Raw genomic sequence first — 27277 nt, 5'->3', positions numbered from 1 at the left:
GTCCAGAACGCTGTCGTTTATGTCTGTGTCTCCTTTGCTGTCCTGCATATCAGATGATTGGTAGCATCTTTCTAGATTCCATATAATGGACTTTTTATTTCAGTCATTACAAACTACACTTTCCAGTTTTTCTTATATATATTAAAAAAACAGTCATTAAAAAACAGCCATAGCTTTTATTTTCTTCATATTACTTTCTTGGTGTGGCCTCTACTTAAAACCTATTTACTTATTTTTAAATTTCTATCTTCTAATAGCATTTGTAAAAGAAAGGAAATCTAATTCTAACTTTCTGCCCTGATATTTAAGGATGCTGAATGTCAAAGAATAAGACAGTCTGCTGGAGGGAAGTTTCCATGACAAGAATCCAGCTGTGTCACAATGCTATTCCTTTTAGACTCTTTTTGTACTGTGTGCTCAGAGGCTCAGTTGTGTCTGACTCTTTATGACTCATGGACCATAGCCCACCAGGCTCTTTGTCCTTGGGATTTTCCAGGCAGGAATACTAGAGTGGATACTGCTTCATGCCATTTCAATGTGAAGAAGTGTCCTGAAATATATATCAGTATATTGAAAACAATATACTGATAAAAAGAACATATTTATTACTGCTTCTCCACATTTTTATCAGTTTTATATCTATAATTGTACTTTCCAAAATTTATTTTGCATTGAGCCTAATATAATATACTAATATGAAAAATATATATCAGATTAATCTTTTTAGTTAACTGCTCTTGTTTCCAAGGAAAAGATTAACCATGGTTCCTCCTCCATATAGGAAACAGGCTTCTTCTTTTTCTTCCTGATTGTTTAGTTCTGAAAGAATAAGTTGCCTTTCTGGGAGTTTTCAGTCTGTGGCTCCACCCACAAGTCAGAGAACTTAGATTTTCAGTATTCTCAGCATAGCATTAAAAAGAAAACTGCAAAATAATGAGGGCAGACACCTGGCCACGTGTGCTTTTGTTTACTATTGTATCCTCAGAACATGGCATAGTATATGGCACATAGTAGGTGTTCAGATAATATATGCTGAATGAAAAAATGAATGAAAACTTCTTGAGAAAAAAATTTTCAAGCTGTTGGAGTCACAGCATCTAACATTCTACCTGACTCTAGCTGATTGGTGTTTAATGATTAATTGGATGACAAAACAATCATGAATGAATGAATGCAAGAAATGATCTCCATTGAAAAATGCACACGTGTTCAAAAGGGATGGGTACTACATCCCATTTGCTTTTCTCTAACAGGAGAGACTCAAAATTGCAATCTATCCACGGACTCTATTGTCCTAACACAGTCAAATGAATACACTGCCAGCTTGCCTCGTGAGCAGAGTCATATGGAAGCCCCAGGCTGCAGGCTGATGAATGAAGTACTTTCTCATTGACCCTTGCAAACTATGCAGGGCAGGCTTGGCTCTGCGTCGTTACTGTTGCTCACAGCGCCCGTGTCACCACAGGTACACTTGCTGACTTTTAGCTCTCAAGGAAAGTATCTTTGCAGAGTCCAAGGAAAGATGCCTATGTTTTCAAGTATGTCTCTGGAGTTCAACTGTCAGATGAATGAATGGAACAGATATTTCTACCAAGAAAAAATAAATAAATAAAAGATAGAGTGGATCTCTTTCTCCAAAGCAAGAACCATCAGTCTCATACTTCTGCCAGAGCTCAGGGGAGATGCACTTCTGTTCTTACTACGTGGCCTCAGTGTTGATCCACGTGCTTCCTGTTCAATTATAGAGTCATTTATAGCATCAGTCCCAGTCTTGTTGGCATGAGACACCATTTCCATGGGGGACAGTTTTCCACGGACTCAGGTAGGGGGGCTGGTTTTGGGATGATTCAAGTGCATTACATCTGTTGTACACTTTATTTCTATTATTATTACATCAGGGCTTCCCTTGTGGCTCAGCTGGTAAAGAATCCACCTGCAATCCGGGAGACATGGGTTCAACCCCTGGGCTGGGAAGATCCCCTGGAGAAGGGAAAGGCTACCCACTCCAGTATTCTGGCCTGGAGAATTCCCTGGACTGTGTAGTCCATGAGGTCGCAGAGTCAGACACACCTAGAGACTTTCAGTCAACCAATCATTATTACATCAGCTCCACTTCAGATCAGCAGGTGTTAGATCCCAGAGGCTGGGACCCCTGCTCTATAGTCGACCTTAAGTTCCTTTTACTTTGACTCCCAATCTACAGGAGAAACCTTCCCAGAAGTAATGTTTCTTATAAAAGCATTGACATCTAGATATTTTACTGCTCAAAAAAATTTTTCTTAAAGGGTATGTAGACCCTAACTGCACTTCTGATCTATCTACAGAAAATTAAAGGTATTATAATTTAATTCTTTCATATTAGAGTGTGCTCTTCTTGAGGAAAAAACAAAACAAAACAATGTATTCATCTCTTTATTTCTGATAATATAGATGCTCAATTAATGCTTGCTGATTAGTGTGATGAATGGATGGAGGGACAGATGGACAGATGGGAGGGACCTGCATATGTATACCAAAGCATAGCAGCCCTCAACAGGGAAACAATATGAGGAGGAGTCATCTCATTTCTTTGCCCTTGGTCCCAGAAATGTTATGCTAAATAAAATATTTCTCCAATCCTCAAAAAATTTGCAATCTAGCTGGTAAGTGATGTAATAGAGTGCTTGCTTGGGAAACACTTCCTATAAATGGAAATTCTAAATTACTTTTGAGAAAGTTGTACCTGACAGATGATCAAAGCAGCATCTCTCTCAAGAATAAGCAACGTGGCAGGTGAGGTGGTATAGGGAGAGAACTGACTGCCTTTGGCCTCATTTGGGAAGAACTTAAACTGGCATATATGGTAAGTCAGGGGTGATTCATAGCGTTCCCAGAAACCAGCCTGGGATCATGGCCAAGCTAACTGGGAAGCATTTTTTAAATTTGAGAGATTGACATTTTGTTTCTCTTCTTCCAACAAAAAAAGATTCTGTACTATTAAATGGAACATTTTCCCTCTCTATATTCATGTGAATTTATTGTCTGTTTTGTCCATAATGATAATAATGGTAATGTGTTTTTACTTATATTTTTTGTTTAAAAATCAAGTTTCATGTATAAGTCATAAAATATTTTGGTAGAAATATGTGAAAAAAAACTGCTCCAAAAGAGCAGCCTCAAAATTAGGCAAATTTAGTAACCCCTTTGTGGAAATAATTGAAGGAGGCCAGGAAGGCTCTCACACATTCTACCATTGCCCCAAATGTCTGAATTTGTGCATTGAAATCTATACATCTTATTATCTAGCTTTTCAGGCTTTTGGAGGCTCCTTATGAGAGTGGTAACGTTTATTGGTATTAAATCATCTTTAAGTTGAGTTCTCCAGGTATGTGATGCATGATCCATCATAACATAATCATCTTCTCTCCTTCACTCATAAATTGGTCCCAGTACTCATGGAGTTAGAATCTTCAAGACAGATTTCTAGGCGGCCATGCCAAGGGGTTGAGATTGAGCTACAAAATGATGTCTATTTCTCTCCCAGTTCTAAATAGATACACTCAGACCTGGCAGAGAACAAGAGATTAACCTACCTTGATCTCAGAATAAAGCAACGCAAGTGATCACAGAAAAAAAAAAAAAAAAAATCCCAGTGATAATTTTGCGCTTATCAATGATCAAAACGTTAGTCACTCCAAAGGAAAATATAGCAATCATCTAGGCTTTTAACACTTGCGATAAATGAGTGATGTAAAGTTAAGGAAAAGCACAAAGAAGCATTCATCTCCATAAAAATTGATTTTGTGAATAAATGCTCCATATCCATTTTGAACATTGTCATGTAGGACCCCAAGGAAATTGAATAAATATATATGTTTTGCCCTAATGAAGTTTCTAATCAAAAGGAAAGTTACATTGTTGAACTATGAAACCATAAAATTCCATTAAGGAACTGAGTAAAAATATAAAGCAAGGACTAAGAAATTCAGAAATTTTTTAAAAATTGGTAAATAACATAGCATAGTATAGTAACTTAACTGATTTAATACAGCATTTAAAAAACCTGTTTTTCCATACCATTTTCACAATTTTTTTTATCATTTCTACATATGACATATAATTATTGAGATAAGATTTAAATTTCTATTGAAGTATAATTGCTTTACAATGCTGTGTTAGTTTCTGTTCTCTGCGTGTGTGTATGTTCAGTCGCCAAGTCATGTCTGACTCTTTGCAACCCTATGGACCGTAGCCTGCCAGGTTCCTCTATGCATGGAATTTTCCAGACAAGAATGCTGGAATAGGTTGCCATTTCTTCTTCCAGGGGATGTTTCCAACCCAGGGATCGAACTCCTCTCTCTTGCATCTACTGCGTCAGCAGGCAGGTTCTTTACTACTGAGCCACCAGGGAAGCCCATAGTTTCTGCTATACACCAAAGTGAATCTGCTATCTATATATATCCCCTCCCTCTTGTGCCTCTCCCCCATCCCTCCGTTCCCACCCATCTCGGTCAGCACAGAACAACGAGCTAAGCTCTCTGTGCTGTACAGCAGGCTTCCACTAGCTATCTATTTTATACATGGTAGTGTAGATATGTCAATCCTACTCTCTCAGTTCATCCCACCATCTCCCCCACTTCGCCGTGTCCACATTTCCATTCTCTATGTCCATGTCTCTATTCCTTCCATGAAAATAGGTTCATCTGTACCATTTTTGAAGATTCCACAGATATGCATTAATATACGATATTTGTTCTCTCTTTCTGAGTTTCTTCATTCTGTATGACAGACTCTGGGTCCATCCACATCTCTGCAAGTGACTTAATTTGTTCCTTTTTATGAATGAGTAATATTTCATTGTACATATGCACCACATCTTCTTTATGCATTCCTTTTATGAAAGCCATTTGTATTGCTTCCATGTCCTTGCTATTGTAAACAGTACTGTAATAAATATTGGGGTACATGCATCTTTTTAAATTGTTTCTGGCTATGTGCCCAGTAGTGGTATTGCTGGATTGCGTGGTAGCTCTATTTTCAGTTTTTTAAGGAACCTCCATGCTGTTGTCCATAGTGGCTATGCCAATTTATATTCCCACCAACAGTATAGGAGGGTTGCATTTTCTCCACACCCACTCGGCATTTATCATTTGTAGATTTTTTGATGATGGCCATTCTGACTAGTGTGAGGTAATACCTCACTGGAGTTTTGATTTGCAAATCAAAGCAATATTGACTTTTTAGTCTATATGGAGTCTCTTCTTATTCTCAAACTTTATTTGATAATTGCTGGCATAGAATTTTTGTGAATGTCAAATATCACATTAGAAATATTTTTATTATATAAATCAAATAGAGCTTTTAATCTGACTGTCCTACTGACTTACCAGACTGAGCATCCCTGGTTATTGTGGGAGAGCAGTACTTCTGATGGACCTATGGGTTGGTTTCCAGGTTAAATGTGAGGTACAAAACCTTTAGTTTCTGTAAGCAAGGCACAGACTCCAGTCGAACCTTCTAGATCTGCCGGCCCCAAATCCCCATGTCTCCTTTGTGGTGATATGTCGAAACCAATCATATTTGTAGAACTCACACTATACACAGTATATCAAATATGATGATATAGTGAGGCATATATATAAGGAGGATGGTTTTATTCTTTTAATAAGCTTACAATCTCAAGGAAAACAAAGAGAAACAGTACCTAACGTCACCCAATGATGAGTGCCAAACCCAATACAAACAAACTCTTAGTTTCAAATATTGTACCATACATTTTTTCAGTGCTAATAGCAACGATGCTAAAACTTAACTGATAGAATGACTTAAGGTACACACTGAATCAAAATCACCAGCTTGGTCCCAGAAATCTGAATTTTTAGAAAACTCAGCAGTGACTCTGATGATCAGCCAGAATTGGCAGCCACTGTTTTAAAGTTTAGCAAAGTGAGGAACATTCTGTTAAAACCATTTTTTACTTCTAATAAAATAATCACAGTGGTGTGGAGGGAAATGCCTTAATGAATGCTAAAGAAGGTAAGGCTTGCACTCAGGCCGGAGCAGATAGTACGAGCTTTAAGGAAAAACAGACAATGTTTAGCGTAAGGATGGAGGGGTGTGTTGATCACTCTGTTTCTTGTCACCATTAGTGTCCCAGAACCTGGTACCCTCTGCTCATAAGGATATATTGAGGACGGTCCAAATACTGTTAGGTGAAGGTCTTGATCATTTTGAGTGAGATTTCTTGTTTTCAGAAACAATTGGAAGAAGCTAGGACAGTCAACCCCCTGCATCCTCCAGTTCCACATCCACCAACAGTGAATCAAAAACATCTGGAAAAAAAATTCTAAAGAGTTTCAAAAAGCAAAACTTGAATTTACCAAGCATGGGCAAGTATTTATGTAGCAATTACATTGTATTTACTACTATTTATATGAGATTATATTATATTAGTATATATTTATATATTATATATTTTTATATAAATTAAGTAATTATATTTATAAGTAATACAGAGATAATTTGAAGTATATGGAAAGATGTTTCTAGGTTATGTGCAAATACTACACCATTTATATAAGGACATCAGTGAATTTTGGTATCCATGGGGGTCTTAGAACCAATCCCTCAGGGATACTGAGAAATGACTGTATGCTACAGCCACGGGTGAAGCCAGCCTGTGTTCAAGGACAACTCATTGACAAGAGTGGATTTGAGAAGCTCACTGAGAATTAGTATAAAAGCTCCAAAGCCCTCCTTTTATAGGAGAGGATGCTCTAAATCTCTCCCAAACGATATACTTATCAGTAAGCTAACTCATGACTTCACTTTATTGTTTTCTCTGCTTTGAGTTAAATTTTGTCTTTTTTACACCCTAAACCAATGTAACAATTTATTTATTAAATATTTACTGAGCACTAATTTTGGATAACATATTATTCTCAGCACTTAGGAAATATTAATGAACAAAATAAAGAACCTGTCTACAGTTTGGTGACCAATTGCCATCATGTACTACAAGCTATTAATAACTGGAAATATTTCCTTCTTTGAGGGTAGGGAGCTATAGTGTTTGCACCTAGCCAGTTAGTCTAGTTTTTTGATTAATATGATCATTCATTCAGTAATGATTTATGGACGCCCTATAAACTAATAACATTAATTAATCTATTTAGTGTATGTACTTGTTAGTACATTAATAATGAGTTTTTTCCTTATATAATAGACTTTTTCAGTTCAGTTCAGTTCAGTTCAGTTGCTCAGTCATGTCCAACTCTTTGCGACCCCATGAATCGCAGCACGCCAGGCCTCATGTCCATCACCAACTCCCAGAGTTCACTCAGACTCACGTCCATCGAGTCAGTGATGCCATCCAGCCATCTCATCCTCTGTCGTCCCATTCTCCTCCTGCCCCCAATCTCTCCCAGCATCAGAGTCTTTTCCAATGAGTCAACTCTTCACATGAGGTGGCCAAAGTACTGGAGTTTCAGCTTTAGCATCATTCCTTCCAAAGAAATATCAGGGTTGATCTCCTTCAGAATGGACTGGTTGGATCTCCTTGCAGTCCAAGGGACTCTCAAGAGTCTTCTCCAACACCACAGTTCAAAAGCAGCAATTCTTCGGCGCTCAGCTTTCTTCACAGTCCAACTCTCACATCCATACATGACCACTGGAAAAACCATAGCCTTGACTAGATGGACCTTTGTTGGCAAAGTAATGTCTCTGCTTTTCAATATGCTACCTAGGTTGGTCATAATTTTTCTTCCAAGGAGTAAGCGTCTTTTAATTTCATGGCCGCAGTCACCATTTGCAGTGATTTTGGAGCCCAAAAAATAAAGTCTGCCACCGTTTCCACTGTTTTCCCATCTATTTCCCATGAATTGATGAGACCAGATGCCATGATCTTGGTTTTCTGAATGTTGAGCTTTAAGCCAAGTTTTTCACTCTCCTCTTTCACTTTCACCAAGAGGATTTTTTGTTCCTCTTCACTTTCTGCCATAAGGGTGGTATCATCTGCATATCTGAGATTATTGTTATTTCTCCTGGCAATCTTGATTTCAGCTTGTGCTTCTTCCAGCCCAGCGTTTCTCATGATGTACTCTGCAGAGAAGTTAAATAAGCAGGGTGACAATATACAGCCTTGACATACTCCTTTTCCTATTTGGAACCAGTCTGTTGTTCCATATCCAGTTCTAACTGTTGCTTCCTGACCTGCATACAGATTTCTCAAGAGGCAGGTCAGGTGTTCTGGTATTCTCATCTCTTTCAGAATTTTCCACAGTTTATTGTGATCCACACAGTCAAAGGCTTTGGCATAGTCAATAAAGCAGAAATAGATGTTTTTTTGGAACTCTCTTGCTTTTTTGATGATCCAGCAGATGTTGGCAATTTGGTTTCTGGTTCCTCTGTCTTTTCTAAAACCAACTTGAACATCTGGAAGTTCACGGATCATGTATTACTGAAGCCCGGCTTGGAGAATTTTGAGCATTACTTTACTAGCGTGTAAGATGAGTGCAATTGTGCAGTATTTTGAGCATTCTTTGGCATTGCCTTTCTTTGGGATTGGAATGAAAACTGACCTTTTCCAGTCCAGTGGCCACTGCTGAGTTTTCCAAATTTGCTGGCATACTGAATCAGCACTTTCACAGCGTCATCTTTCAGGATTTGAAATAGTTCAACTGGAATTCCATCACCTCCACTAGCTTTGTTCGTAGTGATGCTTTCTAAGGCCCACTTGACTTCACATTCCAGGATATCTGGCTCTAGGTGAGTGATCACACCATCGTGATTATCTGGGTCGTGAAGGTCCTTTTTGTACAGTTCTTCTGTGTACTCTTGCCACCTCTTCTTAATATCTTCTGCTTCTGTTAGGTCCATACCATTTCTGTCCTTTATCGAGCCCATCTTTGCATGAAATGTTCCCTTGGTATCTCTAATTTTCTTGAAGAGATCTCTAGTCTTTTCCAGTCTGTTGTTTTCCTCTATTTCTTTGCATTGATTGCTGAGGAAGGCTTTCTTATCTCTTCTTGATATTCTTTGGAACTCTGCATTCAGATGCTTATATCTTTCCTTTTCTCCTTTGTTTTTCACTTCTCTTCTTTTCACAGCTATTTGTAAGGCCTCCCCAGACAGCCATTTTGCTTTTTTGCATTTCTTTTCCATGGGGATGGTCTTGATCCCTATCTCCTGTACAATGTCAAGAACCTCTGTCCATAGTTCATCAGGCACTCTATTTGTCAGATCTAGTCCCTTAAATCGATTTCTCACTTCCACTGTATAATCATAAGGTATTTGATTTAGGTCATACCTGAATGGTCTAGAGGTTTTCCCTACTTTCTTCAATTTCAGTCTGAATTTGGCAATAAGGAGTTCATGATCTGAGCCACAGTCAGCTCCCAGTGTTTCTTTTACTGACTGTATAGAGCTTCTCCATCTTTGGCTGCAAAGAATATAATCAATCTGATTTAGGTGTTGACCATCTGGTGATGTCCGTGTGTAGAGTCTTCTCTTGTGTTGTTGGAAGAGGGTGTTTGCTATGACCAGTACATAGACTTTTTAACATAGTTCAAATCCCTCTGCTTCAAGGAGGAACTTAAAATAAAAATGAAGAGATTTACATATTTTAGTTTCCTACAGAAGACTGCCTGCTATGTATGTAAGAGAACAGACATTATTTTCACCCTTAGCCATGAGTTAGATTTACTAATGGTTACCCAAAACATGATTTTGAACTATATAAATGTTGTGTTAAATGCTACTCTTTTCCCATTGACTGACATTTCCTTCAGGCCCCCATTAGGTCATCTTCCTCTCTACTTTCTATCTAAGCTTCCTCTACTAGAAGGCTTGTAAATACGTGCCCCATCTGAATGAAGTCATCTAGCTCATAATCTCATATTCTCTGACACCATAGGGGCTTTGCCTGTCTACATTCCCAGCCTGGCTCTTGAGATTTAATAACAGTTATTCATATTTTAATGAGAATTTTACTTAATATGCTTCCTGTCTGGACTATTTCTACTTTGTCCATTTCTCCTTGTAATAAAAATGCCAAGCAGGTAAAGGAGACTTGTAGAGAAGGAACACATCTTGGCATGCTGTCACATGCCACAGGTGTGGCCACCAACTCATCCTGTTTGTTCCAACCCTGCTTTCTTTTAATCCTGTCATCCTCTGAAGTTATTGAACTTAAAAAAAAATAATTCCTTAAATCACTTATGTTCCCAGTTTGATCTTATCTCTTTTATAGTTTCTGTCAATGTGTAGTCTTAATAAATTCCCAAAGAAAAGGCAATTTTTATGTGCTTGGTTCAAGACCTGCTAAAAGTACCCGTCACTAGTAGACTTTTTTGATATTTTAATAATTATATTATTCAGGCTGTAAATTCTCTAGGGAAAAAAAAACCTTGGTTCATGACTTCATTCCATGCTTTAAAATGGAAGACCCTAAAGTGTTTTTTTTCTTCTTGTTGATTATATCTGGCTATATTTATCATATTATAAATTAAAACAAAATTCATGACATGTTTATTGATAAATTTATTTAAAAATAACAATTATAAGTTAATTATATATTAATAGAAATACTATATTTTCATTAAAAATACTATATTTTCCAAAAGAGAAAAACAATACAGAAGAGTAGCATAGCTAGGTTAAGTAAAGTTCTTCTAAACAGCAGTGTTTCTCAAAATGTGATCCCCAGACCAGAAAATCACAAGTACCTAGAAACTCACTTGGAGAAGGCAATGGCCATCCACTCCAGTGTTCTTGCCTGGGGAATCACAGGGATGGCGGAGCCTGGTGGGCTGCCATCTGTGGGGTCGCAGAGAGTCGGACACGACTGAAGTGACTTAGCAGCAGCAGCAGAAACTTACCAGAAACACAAATTCATGGGTCTTAACTCAGACATATTGAATCATTCACCAGGGATGGGGCCTAGCAATCTGGGTTTCAACAAATGCTGATGCACACGGATGAGTGGGAACCACTGTGCTAGCAGTCTATTCTACTCAGGAACAAAGTATATTCCACATTAAGAAAAGGTGAGTAAATAAGACACACAGCCAAGAACTGGAGCAAAACCGGGCCTTCTTTGAGTCATGTAAAACTCTTTCAGTTAGCAGGTAGGACAAGAAACATAGAACTCTGGATAAATAGGAGATTATTTGGGGACCATCTGTTCCTGGAGAGGTATATTGTTTCATGCTAAACAGTAACAATGTATGTTGAAAACCACTGAGTTTAAGAATGAGGATTTTGGCTGAATTTGGATGAATGATTGAATGAATTGTGCCACCATCAACTATGTGTTATGGATACGTAGACATGAGAGAACAACCCTCAAGCAGTATTTATGCCATCTTAAATGTATCTAACCCTTTCAAACTTAAGTGAAAATAGTTAAGACAAAGATATTAAGGAACTTGGCCAAAAGTCAACAGTGAGTGAGTTTCAGAACCTGAACTAGAGATTCAGGACATCTGACCCACAATCTAATACTAACGCTTTCACATATGTCATAAGGCAGTAGCTTCACAGCCCATACGATGCAAATTTTACATATTTTAACACAGACTCTTCTACAAAAAGCAGAGTTGTTCCTCTGCCAGATTTTATTAAGTAACTAAATAGCTCCTTTAGAACTGAGTACTGCATTCTGTTCAATGACTAGGAGTGGCAATTTAGCTTCTTTACATGTTATTCAAAACAGTGCAAGTCCCAAACAGACAAGACAAGAACAATTCTCTTCTAGAAAGACAACTTGATACATTAATTGAAGCAATGTTACTGAATCCAAAAGTAATTATATTCCCAAATACTTAAGAAGAATAAAGAGGGGGATTGTTTTCTTGAATAGAGACATGTAATTCAATGTAATGAATTAAAAAGGAAAGAAAGGGAAATTAAACTTGGATAAAGGACATCCTGACAGTATATACTAATGAATAATGGAGCACACTGCAAGAGAGACACAAAGAACATCCATTACTTAGGAAGCTGCTTTCTCACAGCAAGATTTCCTTTTGTAAAGCTATAGGATGGAAGACCAGTTTTCTGCTTTTATGCCTTATTTTGTATTTGGAATAAAATATTTCATAGATCTTGGAAAGGAAAAGGATTCTCTTAAAATAAAGGTCATATATTTGCCATATATTTTAGTGGAACAACATTTCATTACAAATAGGAAAAATTAAAACTATTCATGAAGTTTTTGCTATAGAAGAATAGTAAGGTTAAAAATGATCTTGCACAAAAACTACAGGGATTCGTCCAAAAAAATCTCAGCTTGTCAATGAATATTTAACCTTTGCTGTATAAATGCAAAGAGAGGAAAAAGCCAAAGTGAATACAGGTCAAGATTATGGTAGGAAATACATACATTGACAGAAAAGACTATAGTAATGAAAGGGCCCTTACGTTTGTTCATACTAGTCTCAGGGAGAAACCTTTTGCATAGACTCCTGAGACTCATATAAGGAAACAATGAAGAATTCCTGTCCAATCAAAGTTATATATTGTGGGTAGACCACCACTGCTACAAACTTTTACCAGAATCAACAACTCAGTATATCTGGCAAAATTAATAAAATCCATAGAAGAACTTTGAAAAGAAGGGATTTTAGAGGTCATGAAATCATAGATAATAAAACCATAAACTTTGATATAGAAGAAAGCTTAGAGATCCTCTATTAAAATCATTTCTCATTGCTTTTCCTTTTTTTTTTTTTGCCTTGCTCTTTATTGAACATATTTCTAAACTCTACCATCATACTTTCCTACTTGTTCAAGCAAATAATTCTGAACATAAATTAAACTTTGAACTTTGATTAATGACTCAAAATTACCAGCCTAAAGGTACATGCATTTAGTTTTCTCTTGCTATACAGTAAATTACCACAAAATTAATGACCTGAAAAATGTGTCTTTATATGCTTATAGTTTTCATGGGTCTGGCCTGTTTTAGCCAGTCTACACTCAAAGAAATAGAGGAAAACAACAGAATGGGAAAGACTAGAGATCTCTTCAAGAAAATTAGAGATACCAAGGGAACATTTCATGCAAAGATGGGCTCGATAAAGGACAGAAATGGTATGGACCTAACAGAAGCAGAAGATATTAAGAAGAGGTGACAAGAATACACAGAAGAACTGTACAAAAAGGATCTTCATGACCCAGATAATCACAATGGTGTGATCACTCACCTAGAGCCAGACATCCTGGAATGTAAAGTCAGCTGGGCCTTAACCCTCTTACACTGTTGGTGGGAATGCAAACTAATAAGCTACTATGGAGAACAGTGTGGAGATTCCTTAAAAAACTGGAAATAGAACTGCCTTATGATCCAGCAATCCCACTGCTGGGCATACATACTGAGGAAACCAGAAGGGAAAGAGACACGTGTACCCCAATGTTCATCGCAGCACTGTTTATAATAGCCAGGACATGGAAGCAACCTAGATGTCCATCAGCAGATGAATGGATAAGAAAGCTATGGTACATATACACAATGGAGTATTACTCAGCCATTAAAAAGAATACATTTGAATCAGTTCTAATGAGGTGGATGAAACTGGAGCCTATTATACAGAGTGAAGTAAGCCAGAAAGAAAAACACCAATACAGTATACTAATGCATATATATGGAATTTAGAAAGATGGTAACAATAACCCTGTGTGCAAGACAGCAAAAGAGACACTGATGTATAGAATAGTCTTATGGACTCTGTTGGAGAGGGAGAGGGTGGGAAGATTTGGGAGAATGGCATTGAAACATGTATAATATCATGTATGAAATGAGTTGCGAGTCCAGGTTTGATGCACAATACTGGATGCTTGGGGCTAGTGCACTGGGACGACCCAGAGGGATGGTATGGGGAGGGAGGAAGGGGGAGGGTTCAGGATGGGGAACACATGTATACCTGTGGCAGATTCATTTTGATATTTGGCAAAACTAATACAATATTGTAAAGTTTAAAAATAAAATTAAATTAAAAAAAAAAAAGCATCACTATGAACAAAGCTAGTGGAGGTGATGGAATCCCAGTTGAGCTATTTCAAATACTGAAAGATGATGCTGTGAAAGTGCTGCACTCAATATGCCAGCAAATTTGGAAAACTCAGCAGTGGCCACAGGACTGGAAAAGTCAGTTTTCATTCCAATCCCAAAGAAAGCTCAAACTACTGCACAATTGCACTCATCTCACACACTAGTAAAATAATGCTCAAAATTCTCGAAGTCAGGCTTCAGCAAAACATGAACCGTGAACTTCCAGATGTTCAAGCTGGTTTTAGAAAAGGCAGAGGAACTAGAGAACAAATTGCCAACATCCGCTGGATCATGGAAAAAGCAAGAGTTCCAGAAAAACATCTATTTCTGCTATATTGACTATGCCAAAGCCTTTGACTGTGTGGATCACAATAAACTGTGGAAAATTCTGAAAGAGATGGGAATACCAGACCACCTGACCTGCCTCTTGAGAAACCTATATTCAGGTCAGGAAGCAACAGGTAGAACTGGACATGGAAAAACAGACTGGTTTCAAATAGGAAAAGGAGTATGTCAAGGCTGTATATTGTCACCCTGCTTATTTAACTTCTATGCCGAGTCCATTATGAGAAACGCTGGGCTGGAAGAAGCACCAGCTGAAATCAAGATTGCCGGGAGAAATATCAATAACCTCAGATATGCAGATGACACCACCCTTATGGCAGAAAGTGAAGAGGAACTAAAAAGCCTCTTGATGAAAGTGAAAGTGGAGAGTGAAAAAGTTGGCTTAAAGCTCAACATTCAGAAAACGAAGATCATGGTATCTGGTCCCATCACTTCACGGGAAATAAATGGGAAAACAGTGTCAGACTTTATTTTTTGGGGCTCCAAAATCACTGCAGATGGTGACTGCAGCCATGAAATTAAAAGACACTTGCTCCTTGGAAGGAAAGTTATGACCAACCTAGACAACATATTCAAAAGCAGAGACATTACTTTGCCAACAGAGGTCCATCTAGTCAAGGCAATGGTTTTTCCAGTGGTCATCTATGGATTGAGATTTGGACTGTGAAGAAGGCTGAGCACCAAAGAATTGATGCTTTTGAACTGTAGTGTTGGAGAAGACTCTTGAGAGTCCCTTGGACTGCAAGGAGATCCAACCAGTCCATCCTAAAGAAGATCAGTCCTGGGTGTTCATTGGAAGGACTGATGCTGAGGCTGAGACTCCAATACTTTGGCCACCTCATGCAAAAAGACTCTGATGCTGGGGGGAATTGGGGGCAGGAGGAGAAGGAGACAACAGAGGATGAGATGGCTGGATGGCATCACCAACTCATTGGACATAAGTTTGGGTAAACTCTAGGAGCTGGTGATGGACAGGGAGGCCTGGTGTGCTGCGATTCATGGGGTCACAAAGATTCGGACATGACTGAAGGACTGAACTGATACTCAAGCTTTGTGTCAGAAGGCTGATTTCAATGAAAAAAAAAATTATAGGAGTAAAGAGTGTCTTGAAAGCTAATTTTGCTGTATTCTACTTTTATAATTAATATAAAGTGTTATTTGCCCACTCATGTCTGACTCTGCAACCTCATGGACTGTAGCCCACCAGGCTCCTCTGTCCATGGAATTCTCCAGGCAAGAATACTGAAGTGGGTTGCTATGCTCTTCTCTAGGGGATCATCCTGACACAGAGATCAAACCCTGGTCTCCTGCATTGCACCCAGATTCTTTACTGTCTGAGCCACCAAGGAAGCCCTTATGATTAATAGTGTGCCTGCAGGCAATGGCACCCCACTCCAGTACTCTTGCCTGGAAAATCCCATGGGTGGAGGAGCCTGGTAGGCTACAGTCATGGGGTTGTGAAGAGTCGGACACGACTGAGTGACTTCCCTTTCACTTTTCACTTTCATGCATTGGAGAAGGAAATGGCAACCCACTCCAGTGTTCTTGCCTGGAGAATCCCAGGGACGGGGGAGCCTGGAGGGCTGCCATCTATGGGGTCGCACAGAGTCAGACACGACTGAAGCGACTTAGCAGCAGCAGTAGCAGCAGCTCAGTCATTTCAGTTATGTCTGACTCTCTGTGACCCTATGGACTGTAGCCTCTAGGCTCCTCTGTCCATGGGATTCTCCAGGCAAGAATACTGGAGTGAGTTACCATGCTCTCCTCCAGGGAATCATCCTGACCCAGGATTTTGAACCTGCATCTCCTGCGTTGTAGGCAGATTCTTCTCCTCTAATCCACCAAGAAAGCCCCAAATAGGAAAAGGAGTCAGTCAGTCAGTTCAGTCCCTCAGTCGTGTCCTACTCTTTGCGACTGTTTCTGTCATGAAAGTAAGCAGTCCATACAGTCACATACCACCTTACCAAGTCTCTCTCTTTTACCCTTCCCAGTTCAGTTCAGTTCAGTCACTCTTTCATGCCTGACTCTTTGTGACCCCATGAACTGCAGCATGCCAGGCCTCCCTGTCCATCACCAACTCCCGGAGTCCACCCAAACCCATGTCCATTGAGTTGGTGATGCCATCCAACCATCTCATCCTATGTCGTACCCTTTTCCTCCTGCCCCCATTCTTTCCCAGCATTAGGGCCTTTCCAATGAGTCAGCTCTTCCCTTCAGGTGGCCAAAGTACTGGAGTTTCAGCTTTAGCATCAGTACTTCCAATGAACACCCATCCTCTAGGATGGACTGGTTGGATCTCCTTGCAGTCCAAGGGACTCTCAAGAGTCTTCTTCAACACCACAGTTCAAAAGCATCAATTCTTTGGCACTCAGCTTTCTTCTCAGTCCAACTCTCACATCCATAGATGACCACTGGAAAAACCATAGCCTTGACTAGATGGACCTTTGTTGGAAAAGTAATATCTCTGCTTTTCAATATGCTATCTAGGTTGGTCATAACTTTCCTTCCAAGGAGGAAAAGGAGTACGTCAAGGCTATTGTCTTTTAAGTCTCTGTTTCATTTATTTCCCTGCCTTCTTCAAATTAAGTCTGAATTTGGCAATAAGGAGTTCATGATCTGAGCCACAGTCAGCTCCCAGTGTTTCTTTTACTGACTGTATAGAACTTCTCCATCTTTGGCTGCAAAGAATATAATCAATCTGGTTTCGGTGTTGACCATCTGGTGATGTCCATGCACAGAGTCTTCTCTTGTGTTGTTGGAAGAGGGTGTTTGCTACGACCAGTGCATTCTCTTGGCAGAACTCTCTGAAGTTTTATGAAGAACTCTATGAACTCTATGAAGCAGCCTTTGCCCTGCTTCATTCTGTACTCCAAGGCCAAATTTGCCTGTTACTCCAGGTGTTTCTTGACTTACTACTTTTGCATTCCAGCCCCCTATAATGAAAAGGACATCTTTTGGGGGTGTTAATTCTAGAAGGTCTTGTAGGTCTTCATAGAACTGTTTAACCTCAGCTTCCTCAGCATTACTGGTTGGGGCATAGACTTGGATTACCATGATATTGAATGGTTTGTCTTGGAAACGAACAGAGATCATTCTGCCGTTTTTGAGACTGCATCGAAGTACTGCATTTCAGACTCTTGTTGACTATGATGGCTATTCCATTTCTTCTAAGGGATTCTTGCCCACAGTAGTAGATAAAATGGTCATCTGAGTTAAGTTCACCCATTCCAGTCCATGTTAGTTCGCAGATTCCTAAAATGTCAATGTTCACTCTTGCCATCTCCTGTTTGACCACTTCCAATTTGCCTTGATTCATGGATCTAACATTTCAGGTTCCTATGAAATACTGCTCTTTACAGCATAGGACCTTACTTTCATCATCAGTCACATCCACAACTGGGTGTTGTTTTTGCTTTGGCTCCATCCTTTCATTCTTTCTGGAGTTATTTCTCCACTGATCTCCAGTAGCATATTGGGCACCTACCGACCTGAGGAGTTCATCTTTCAGTGCCCTATCTTTTTGCCTTTTCATACTGTTCATGGGGTTCTCAAAGCAAGAATACTGAAGTGGTTTGCCATTCCCTTCTCCAGTGGACCACATTTTGTCAGAACTCTCCACCATGACCCGCCCGTCTTGGGTGGCCCTACATGGCATGGCTCAATAGTTTCATTGAGTTAGACAAGGCTGTGGTCCATGTGATTAGATTGGTTAGTTAACTAACACACAGTCAGCATTCAATAAATTGATATCTATTATTAATCTTTCTTCAGTGGCATAGTATTTGGGCTTGCCACATCTATAAGTGACCTTCTCTTCCCCCCATTTGCTATAGCAGTCTGCTCTTAACACCAGTGATTCTAATCTTTGCATTTTTTGCTGCCCTTCTTATCATTTATTTTTTACCTTGCCTGTAAAGCCCAAGGCTCTATTCCTTTTCTTAAAATCTGAGGACTGATAACCAATCACAGTATTTTCTTGTTTATGCTTGATAAATTAATTACCTCAATCAGGATAATAGGAAGTTACAATGAAACATATTTTTCTCACATAGTTTTTATACTATTTGTTACAAATAGGCTATGAATTTCTCTTCCATGCTCCAGGATCCAGACTGATAGAACTTTCTTATTTGAGACATTGCTGATCTCAAAGGAATGTAATGGAAACACTGGATGGCTCATGTAGCTTCTGCTCAAATATGATACCCATATGTCACTGGGCACTCTAAATTATACGACCAACAGTAAAAACCATGGGGCAGGAATTCACTGCCTTTCCACAGAGAGAAGTGGCAAATATTTCAGTACAATCAATTACATTTTAGTGGCCATCTTTGTAGCTCGATTATTTTCAGCTGTCATACCCATTTTTTCTTTATGTTCAAGGGCTGTTCTATGGCTATCACACTGTGTTTCATGATGCTTTGTGGAAGGGGTAATATTCATCATTTTTTATAATTTAATCTCAGAAGTACATTATTTTAAAATTGCAACCAAAACATTCTGAAAATATTATTTGATTATTTTAAAATAATATTTATTCAGAAATCTACTCTGAATATATGTAACCCATTTTTATTTGCTGGCAAACCATAGCAACACTTTATTCAAAATATTTCAAAAGCAAGAAGGTAATTATTTAGAAATCAAATAATTCAATCACATTTATTTGAAAGTAAAGTGAGTCAAAAATACATATACTCTGTAATACTTTTAATAGTTTATACTTTAAAAACTTATTTCCAGATAATTTCAGAGAAATTACATCATTTCCTATGATCAGTAATAGATTGCACTCTCAAGTCTATTGCATTGACTGAAGAAACAGAAGATACAATGTAACATAAAGGTGTCTATAATGCAAGAGTTTTTATATATTTTGTTTTTATGTCAAATGAGAGTTGACATTTCAGAATATTAGAGCATAATTTAGCCACAAAATGATGTACTATTACACTAACAATATACTGATCATGAATGAGGCTACGCTCCAAAATGACTTATAACAAATATTTTTAAAGTGTCATGCAAAACAATTATTTGACAATATAAAGAGTTTTCTCTGTGAAGTCTTGAACATTTCCTTAGTTTTATCTGAGATACAGAGGCCCTCTTGTGGTGGCATCTAGGCATTTGCAGTGACTGTTTTTTAAGTTTCAACTTGTATGGCACAGACATGGGCTTTTCAAGTGGATTAAGTCCTGGGTCATTTAAAATTTTTGAGGTCTTTAGAATGTATAAAAATGGACAAAAAGATGTCTACAAATAATATAATATAGTTCATTTAAACTTTTTAGCACACCTACTAAAATGAAATATAAATCTGCTCTTTAAAATGAGAGAAAAGATCAAAAATACTAATTAACAGTGTATTATTGGGTGTGTAGTCTATCAACAGAACCAAATTTAAAGGTGTACAATATTCAGCTTTCAGGGGAGTCAGTTTATCTCTGTGATTTTGGCATGACTGTTTCTGGTAACACAGATGAGTAAAACTCAATATTTAGTTCCTCTGGGTCAAATGTTCCTCTTTCCCCATTGTCCCAATTCCCTGCCTCAATTCCTGATACCACCCTACCTAGTCTTGTGAACAGATGAATTGTCTCAAAAGACTATAAACTAAGATAAAAAAATCTTTTATATCTAGCACAGCACACAGCCTGCTCTGTTTTCTTTTTTCCTCCTGTGTTACTCTAGGGTCTGTGCTAACCATGAAAAATCATAATTGAGAGAGTACTTTGAGCACGAATTATACAGAATGGGCAGTGTCCTTCAGCTTCCCTGTATGTAAACATCACTTGAGATATTCACTGAGAGTATAGATTCTTCAGGTCTGTAGCCGAAATTTCTGACTTAGGGGACTGAGTTGTGGTCCTGTGAAACTGAATTTTAATGCCCATTCCAGATTTTTTTTAGGTCCATTTCTCTACAAGACTAATTCTTAGCTTTGGCTGTAGAATCAACTGAAGGACTTTAAAATTCTGATTCCTAGGACTCACTCAAGATTACTTCAATCAGGATTTCTCAGAATGGGTCCAGGCACCTCCTGCTGATTCTAACATGCAACTAATTTGAGAACTACTGGATTAGAGCACAGAAGCATGGATGTGCTAGCCCGAACAGCCTAGGACCACCAGGTACCCACTTAAAGTTCAACAAAGTTGGGTTGATTGTCTCATTGCAGTGAGGGAGATTGCACACTGAAGGAACAGTGGTGTCTCATTGAGGAAAGGCAAAGACAGGGTTATTTTGGGTCACGGGTATAGGGTGGAGTTGAGTGTTTTGATAGACTCAAAGCAAAACAGCTTGTATAAAGAGATCAACATCAGGTCTGCACTGCAAAGGGCACCTAGAGTCCTGTTTCCTTGGAAACACTAACGTTGAGACAGAGGGGCAATGCTGTATCCAGAAACCCTTTATCAGAGGCTCTGCACTCAGGTTGTCAATCAAGACCATTTTTCTGTGTCAAAGTGACTTACATCCTCCAGGCAAGAGAGCGATATTTCCTTCTTACTGATATGATTTCAAACAGCAAAGTTTCTGATAGTCTGTGATTTTGGATAACAAAGTTTTTCTGTATGTAAGAAAGCAGCAGTCACTCAAAGAGGACACTTTACAGCTACAGTATATTTAGTGAAGAAATATTGAATCCTGGTAACTTTGCAATTGGTTTCATCTGTGTCAGTTATTCCAGCTTGATGAATGACAGCAGAGTCTGATCTAAATTTTACCTTTTCAGACAGAACATTGGCTCCAGCTCTGTTGCTTCCAGAAGGAAGATGGCACAGGAAGAGGGCCCAAGCATGACAGTGTATAGATATGATTCATGCATTAATTCAGCAGAGACTTGTTGAGCCCCTACTACGTGCTGGGACCTGTGCAGGGTACTGGAAATTCCAAAATGAACAAAACTCAGTCTCTTCCGTCAAGAAACTTACAGACTCGTAGAAAAAACAGATACATAGGCAAATACAACGGGGTATAAGTGCGGTAACTAGACCTAAGTCTAGGCTGCCAAGGACAACTAACTGAGTCTTGGTGGTTCAGGGGACTGGAAAAAGTTTACCCTAGGTTATGGAAGAGAGGGCTATGGAGGGGACGGGGGCAAGGGAGTCAAGGGCAAAATGTTGGAAGCAGAGGAAAAAGGACTTTGAAAACAGAATCATCTAGGCTCTGATCCAGACTCTACCAGACTGGGTATCACTGTAACCCTGAACTGCAGTTTTCTCATCTGTAAAATAAGGATACCAAAACAGAGACACATTCAGTAAGTGCCAGACAAGAGTACTGAGTAACAAAATTACATCAGTGAACAAAAGAGATAAGCTCCCTCACCCTTGAATAACATGCACTACGGTGGAGGTTTACAAAAATAATAACTATAATTGAAGTATAAAGTATTTAGTATATTGGCTAATAAATGCAGAGTGGAGAAAACTGAAAGTGCCAGTGGAGGACATGAGAGAGAATGGCAAGTGGAGGTTTAAGGATGTGAAGTTAGTCAAAAACCTGTGACATAGTCCAGGGGCATACTGATGAGGTTAGGGACAAGAAGCTAGCTTGACTAAGCTACACGGGAAATCCGAGATCTGCGTCAGCCACTATTTCGACCTCACTTGATACTTCCCTTTCTTCTGAACTACTGTTTTTTTAAATTCAGGGAACCCATGTGCCTTAGATGAAGTCCTCATTCTGTACACAGCAATGATGCCCAAGACCTCATTGCTAAATGGCCTTGTTTTGCAGCCACTGTTTTCAAGGGCTCTCTATGTGTCTAAATAGCTAGTTATGGTAGTATGGCTCCAACTATTGGTGATTACTGATATCTACTGCAAATATCCCAGTATTTGGGCATCACCAGTCTGTGTTAGGTCAATATGCAATATTATCCTAATCTGTCAGTCTCTTAACTCTAAGAGAACATTTAACTAACTGAGCTGGGACACTATCAATAATCATAACCCATCCCACCTCCTGGCCCTTTTCCCATTCCCATCCTCAAAACTGGTATCTGTTTGTACCACTGATATGAATTAGAAATATTGTTTTTCAAAATGAGAAGTAGGAATAGAGAAAGTTTAGGAAAAAATAGATATATCCATTTCCCTTTTTTATTCTCCTTAGGTTAGTAGCAACATGATGTGGTAGGAGCCAAGCCAACAACCTACCTTTGGATCCTCTGTCACTCAACTGTGACATTAATCAAGGCACTCAATCTTTATAATCTTATTTCCTCTCTTGTAGAACTGGGCTGTGTACCTTCCTTTTAGGGCATTGGAAGAATTAAAGAAGTAACTACTTGCAAAAGACTAAGCCAAAAGAGCCTGATTCATTACAGGCAATGAACAATATATTTATCTCATTCCTTGGTTCTTTTTTTTTTCCTTTAACCCATAAAGCATAACCCAGGGGACTGTCTCTTACTCTATTCTGTGCTCCTGGCATTAAACAGATTGCCTGACCCAGGGTTTGTATTCAGTAGTACATATATACTGAATAAATGGATTTAACATTTTTTCATTGAAAACTAGCTATATTTGCTAAGGTCTCTGACATCCTGGAATCTTCCCATACCTGCTATATTATTTCGCTTCATATACTTTTTTTTAAACTGGCAATGACAATAGGATATGATCTATTCATTCGTAGAAGAAATATTGTAAAAGATTTAAGCTGATATCTCTTTTTTCCAATAGAGCAATTAAAGACAATCCAAAGGCTTACCTATGATGTAGAATTTCATGTTATTCACCTCAGTGATTAATTTATATAAATTAATATGAATTTATATAAAAGTGATTGATTGATTAATAAATGTAATTAATCAAAGCCATTCATTTATATAAATTATATAAAATTACTTTATATAAATTACTAATTTATATAAATATACTTAAATATGCTGTTTTCCTATGAATCTTCATAACCTGACAATTAGAATATAAATGGCAACTTAGCAATGTGAATCAGGAGCCTTAAAATTGTTCCTAGTAAGTAATCCCATTTCCAAAAATGTATCCTAATGAAATAATTTATATACACATGTAGAAAATGATCATGCATCATTTTTTGAAAAGAAAATCATCTGAATATCCAACAAGAGAAGAAAGGATAAATGAATTAGGGTAACCAATTATAGTCCTCTTAATTAAATGCTTAGAAGAAATTAATATATATGTTCACCAACAGATATTTACAGAAAGTTAATAAAAACCCTGTTCATGAGAGGTACAAACTGGAATCTACTGAAATGCCTAGTTACAGTGAAATGGATATGTAACTTATAGTAGCTTCATATAATGGAATAGTATTTATTAATGAGAAGGAGCAAACTATTGCCACACAAACAACATTAATTAAGTTCAACAAAGTAAATTTGAATTCAAAAGCCAGACATAAAAATATATATACTGTATTATTCCACTTTTTAATTTTTTTAATGGATAATACTAAAATTAAATTATGCTATGACTGTAAAGTGAGATAGTTATTAAAACATTTAAAGATATTGGAAAATGCTCATAATTTAATAAAAGACAATAACATTTAAAACTATATATAATATATGATCCCCATTCTGCAAAAAAAAAAAGAAAAGTTGCTGTGAGAAATATCAGTCAGGATCTCAATAGGAAATATATGACACACTCAAATTAGGATAATTAGAGGAGGCTTTGTCTTAAAAGCCTGGGCAGGGTGTGGGGAACCACAAGGGGCAGTGATGCAATAGAGTTGTTACTACCCCAGACCTGATGAGACATGAGCAGGAGAGGCTCCCAGTGCCAGGAGAGAGCTGTTCACAGAGGAGAGGGTCAGTGGCCCTTGGGTGAAGATGCAGCCTGGCTGCAGTGAATTCAAGGGAGGAAGAAAGGGAACATCCAACTCATTCTCCATCCTCCCAGCTTCCCACTGGGGCTCCCCGTTAACCTTGAAGCCAAAGTGCTATGGCTGTGGTCCTTACCAGTCAGCCCACCAGGTAGAGCACAGGCTGCACAGGGGAGGGTGTGGGCGTGGCACACATGCCCTCTGATTGCTGAAGGGAGAGGAGGGGTTACAGAGAAGACCCACTTTGTTCTTTATGTACCTATTATTATACTGTTGCAATAATATACAAGTTTTTTAATTCTAGGGGGAAATGTGTGTCAGAGTGTGTGAAGAGATGTGAGCCTGTGAGGTTATGAATGTAAAGGAATTTATGTGTGTGTGTGAGACACAGTGCAGGTGGGTATGGGTGAGTGTGGATGTGAAGGTATACAGGTAATGTGAGATGGTGTATTTGTCGGTGTATCTGGGGGTATGCATGTTAATGAGCGTGTGTATGTATGAGTTGTGGGAGGGAGGTGTGGGGTGTGCATGTTAATGAGCGTGTGTATGTATGAGTTGTGGGAGGGAGGTGTGGATGCATTTGTGAAAGCATGTGTGTGAGAGTACACAAGTGGATCCAAGGTGGTAAGGTGTGTGTGTCCCACACACATCCAAGGTGTGTAAGGTTGTCTATGGTGGGGAGTTGTATGTGAAAAAGTGTGTTAGTATGGGAGGCTGTTTGTGTGTGAGAGTGTGTGAATGCATGTGAGAATGTACAGGTGGATGAGAGTCTCTGTTCCTGTAAGGGGCAGACATGTTTGTGACAGGTGTGTGGGAGGGGACGTGTGCATTTATATGAGTGAGTATCCTTGTTGGGGTGTGAGGACAGAGAGAGGGTGTGTGAGACGTGTATGAGTGAGAAGGAGGAGGGTAAGACTCTATGTGTGAAGAGATTTGTGTGTATTAGCGTGTGTGTGTGCATATGCATGCACATAGGTGTATTTATATATTGATACATCTGTATACATAGAAGTAAAAACGTTTCCTTCAAGAAACATTTCCTTCAAGAAAACAGAAAACTGGAACGAAATATTTTCATAATAGTGATCTCTAGTGGTGGAGTAAGAGGCAAATCTAATTTTCTTGACTCTTCTGTTATTTTGTAGTCAAAAAAAAAACAATGAACATTTCAGTCTGTTTCCTTCATTCCCAGAGCACATGGGAAATATTGTACTTTTCTGGAAACAGGTAAAAATAATAAAAATTCTTGACTGTTATAAGGTTTCTTGATAGCAATGTGTTTGAAAATTGGACTTCTCTCTTTCTTAACATATAACCATACAGATATCTTAAGTCTCTGGTTAATTTATAGAATGGGATCCTGTCTTTAAATATTAGAAGCATATAAATGTGTAATTTTTCATATAACTTCATTAATTTTCAGCTGTTCCCATAATCGAAACTAATAGTTATTGGTATTTGCAATCCAAGGCCCTATGGTCTTCCATCAGTGGATTGGCGTTATGAATCTAATGAACCATCATGTCACACTGTTTTAGGAGCTAAAGTGCTTTAGGGTTACCAAAGCCTCAAAGTGTAAACGCAGATGTTAACAGGGATTATCAATGATAGAGCGGCTTAGGTAATTATTACTGTTTTTTCTTTCAGTTTTTTCCTTTTTAAGGCAATTGAAAAAAAAAACAGTGATCCTATAGGGCTTATGTAAGAAGGTTTCTGTCAAACTGGTTTAGTAGCAGGTTGTTTTCCTAAGTCTGGGCAAAAGACACCACTATTCCATCATCTCTCTGCTGCTTCACTTCACTAACAATAAAATATGAGGCTTTCCAGATTCTAGGCTGTATCTCACTAAAAATTTGTGGCACTCAATGGCTGGAGTGTTAGTCTATTTTTAATTTATTTCAACCTTGGCTGTTTTTTTAAAGTGATTTTCTATCATCAACATCAGGCCTCTGCAGCCTAATTTATTTTGCATTGTTACCTGTGGGCTCCACAGTATACCTAGAATGTGAATTAGCTACTTGGAGTTCTGAGTGACTAGTTTACTTTTATGTAGATAATAATAAAAATGAATAATAAAAAGGAATATATTATATCATATATATATATATATGATATACAGAATTTATACAGAATTTATTTCCTTTACACTTAACATGCTACCTCAGCTATTAAAATATACACAGGGCAAACTCTATTACAAATGCTATTAAGTTTGGCTTAAGACAATCTTACTTCCAGAACATACACTACTGAACCCTGAGCAAGGACTCAAACCCGCAGATGCTTTTTATGGTCTGATTAGTGCTTCTCTGCTTGTCTCAATATTGCATCTATCAAACAGTTCACTTCAAACAACATTACTGGGAAACTGCTAGTAAAATGTTAATGGAAACCATCTTCAAACCATCTACGACCCTTTTTCTAGGGCTAAAGCAAGAGCAGTGGGGCTTAACTCGGCCACCTCAGACCACTGCTGTGGTTCAGTGAACACTTTATTTTCCCACTTGAATTTGAGCTCTTCTGCAAGATCATTCCTGCCGATCTTGCGGAGATGGCGAGCCAGGAGGCGAAGTTTGTCGGTGGAATTTGGGAGTGATCTTTTCCAAAAACAAAGAAGTTCATGGGTCTGTTCTGTGAGATCATCAGGGTTCTTCAGTTTGATGAGCTGAATGGTGCTGCGGCGAAGAGGGAGTGAGGAGGAGAGACACAGGGCATTCTCCTCTGAGAGCTCATCCGCCAGCCAGTAGAGCAAGTTGTCCCACAGGGCTTCTGCCAGGCACACGGGGGACACTCAGAGTTAGAACCCTTTCCTGGGGGGTGTGCTCATCCAACCCTCCACCTGTTCACAGAAACCTACTCAGTCTCTGGTTTGGCCTCTCGGCAGCAGAAAGATATCGGCCCACCCAGAACAGCTGAGAGCCTTTGGGATCTTCTTCTGAGGGAACCACCTATTGCAGAGGGTTAGAAATGCTTCTCCAATGTTAACTTCCATGAGATCAAGGAGGGCTTGTTAACATTGTGCTCATGTCCCCACCCTGGATAGTCTAAATAAGACTAGGATATGGGCAAAACTTAGCA

General features: G+C 38.6%; 1 protein-coding gene across 2 annotated transcripts in view; it reads right to left on the bottom strand.

Annotated features, from left to right (window-relative positions):
* Positions 1-19015: 19015 nt before the first annotated feature.
* DTHD1 (death domain containing 1) overlaps positions 19016-27277 on the bottom strand; it is an 89517-nt gene continuing 81255 nt past the window's right edge. For both annotated transcript variants that reach the window (XM_027544237.1, XM_027544236.1), the window contains one exon: positions 19016-26968. In XM_027544237.1, the coding sequence (XP_027400038.1) occupies positions 26607-26968 (362 nt within the window). In that variant the 3' untranslated portion in view covers positions 19016-26606. The remainder of the gene's footprint in view (positions 26969-27277) is intronic.

Source organism: Bos indicus x Bos taurus, chromosome 6, assembly GCF_003369695.1.
Source record: "Bos indicus x Bos taurus breed Angus x Brahman F1 hybrid chromosome 6, Bos_hybrid_MaternalHap_v2.0, whole genome shotgun sequence".
In the NCBI taxonomy this organism is placed as follows: Eukaryota; Metazoa; Chordata; class Mammalia; order Artiodactyla; family Bovidae; genus Bos; species Bos indicus x Bos taurus.
This window is presented reverse-complemented; position numbering and strand designations above follow the sequence as displayed.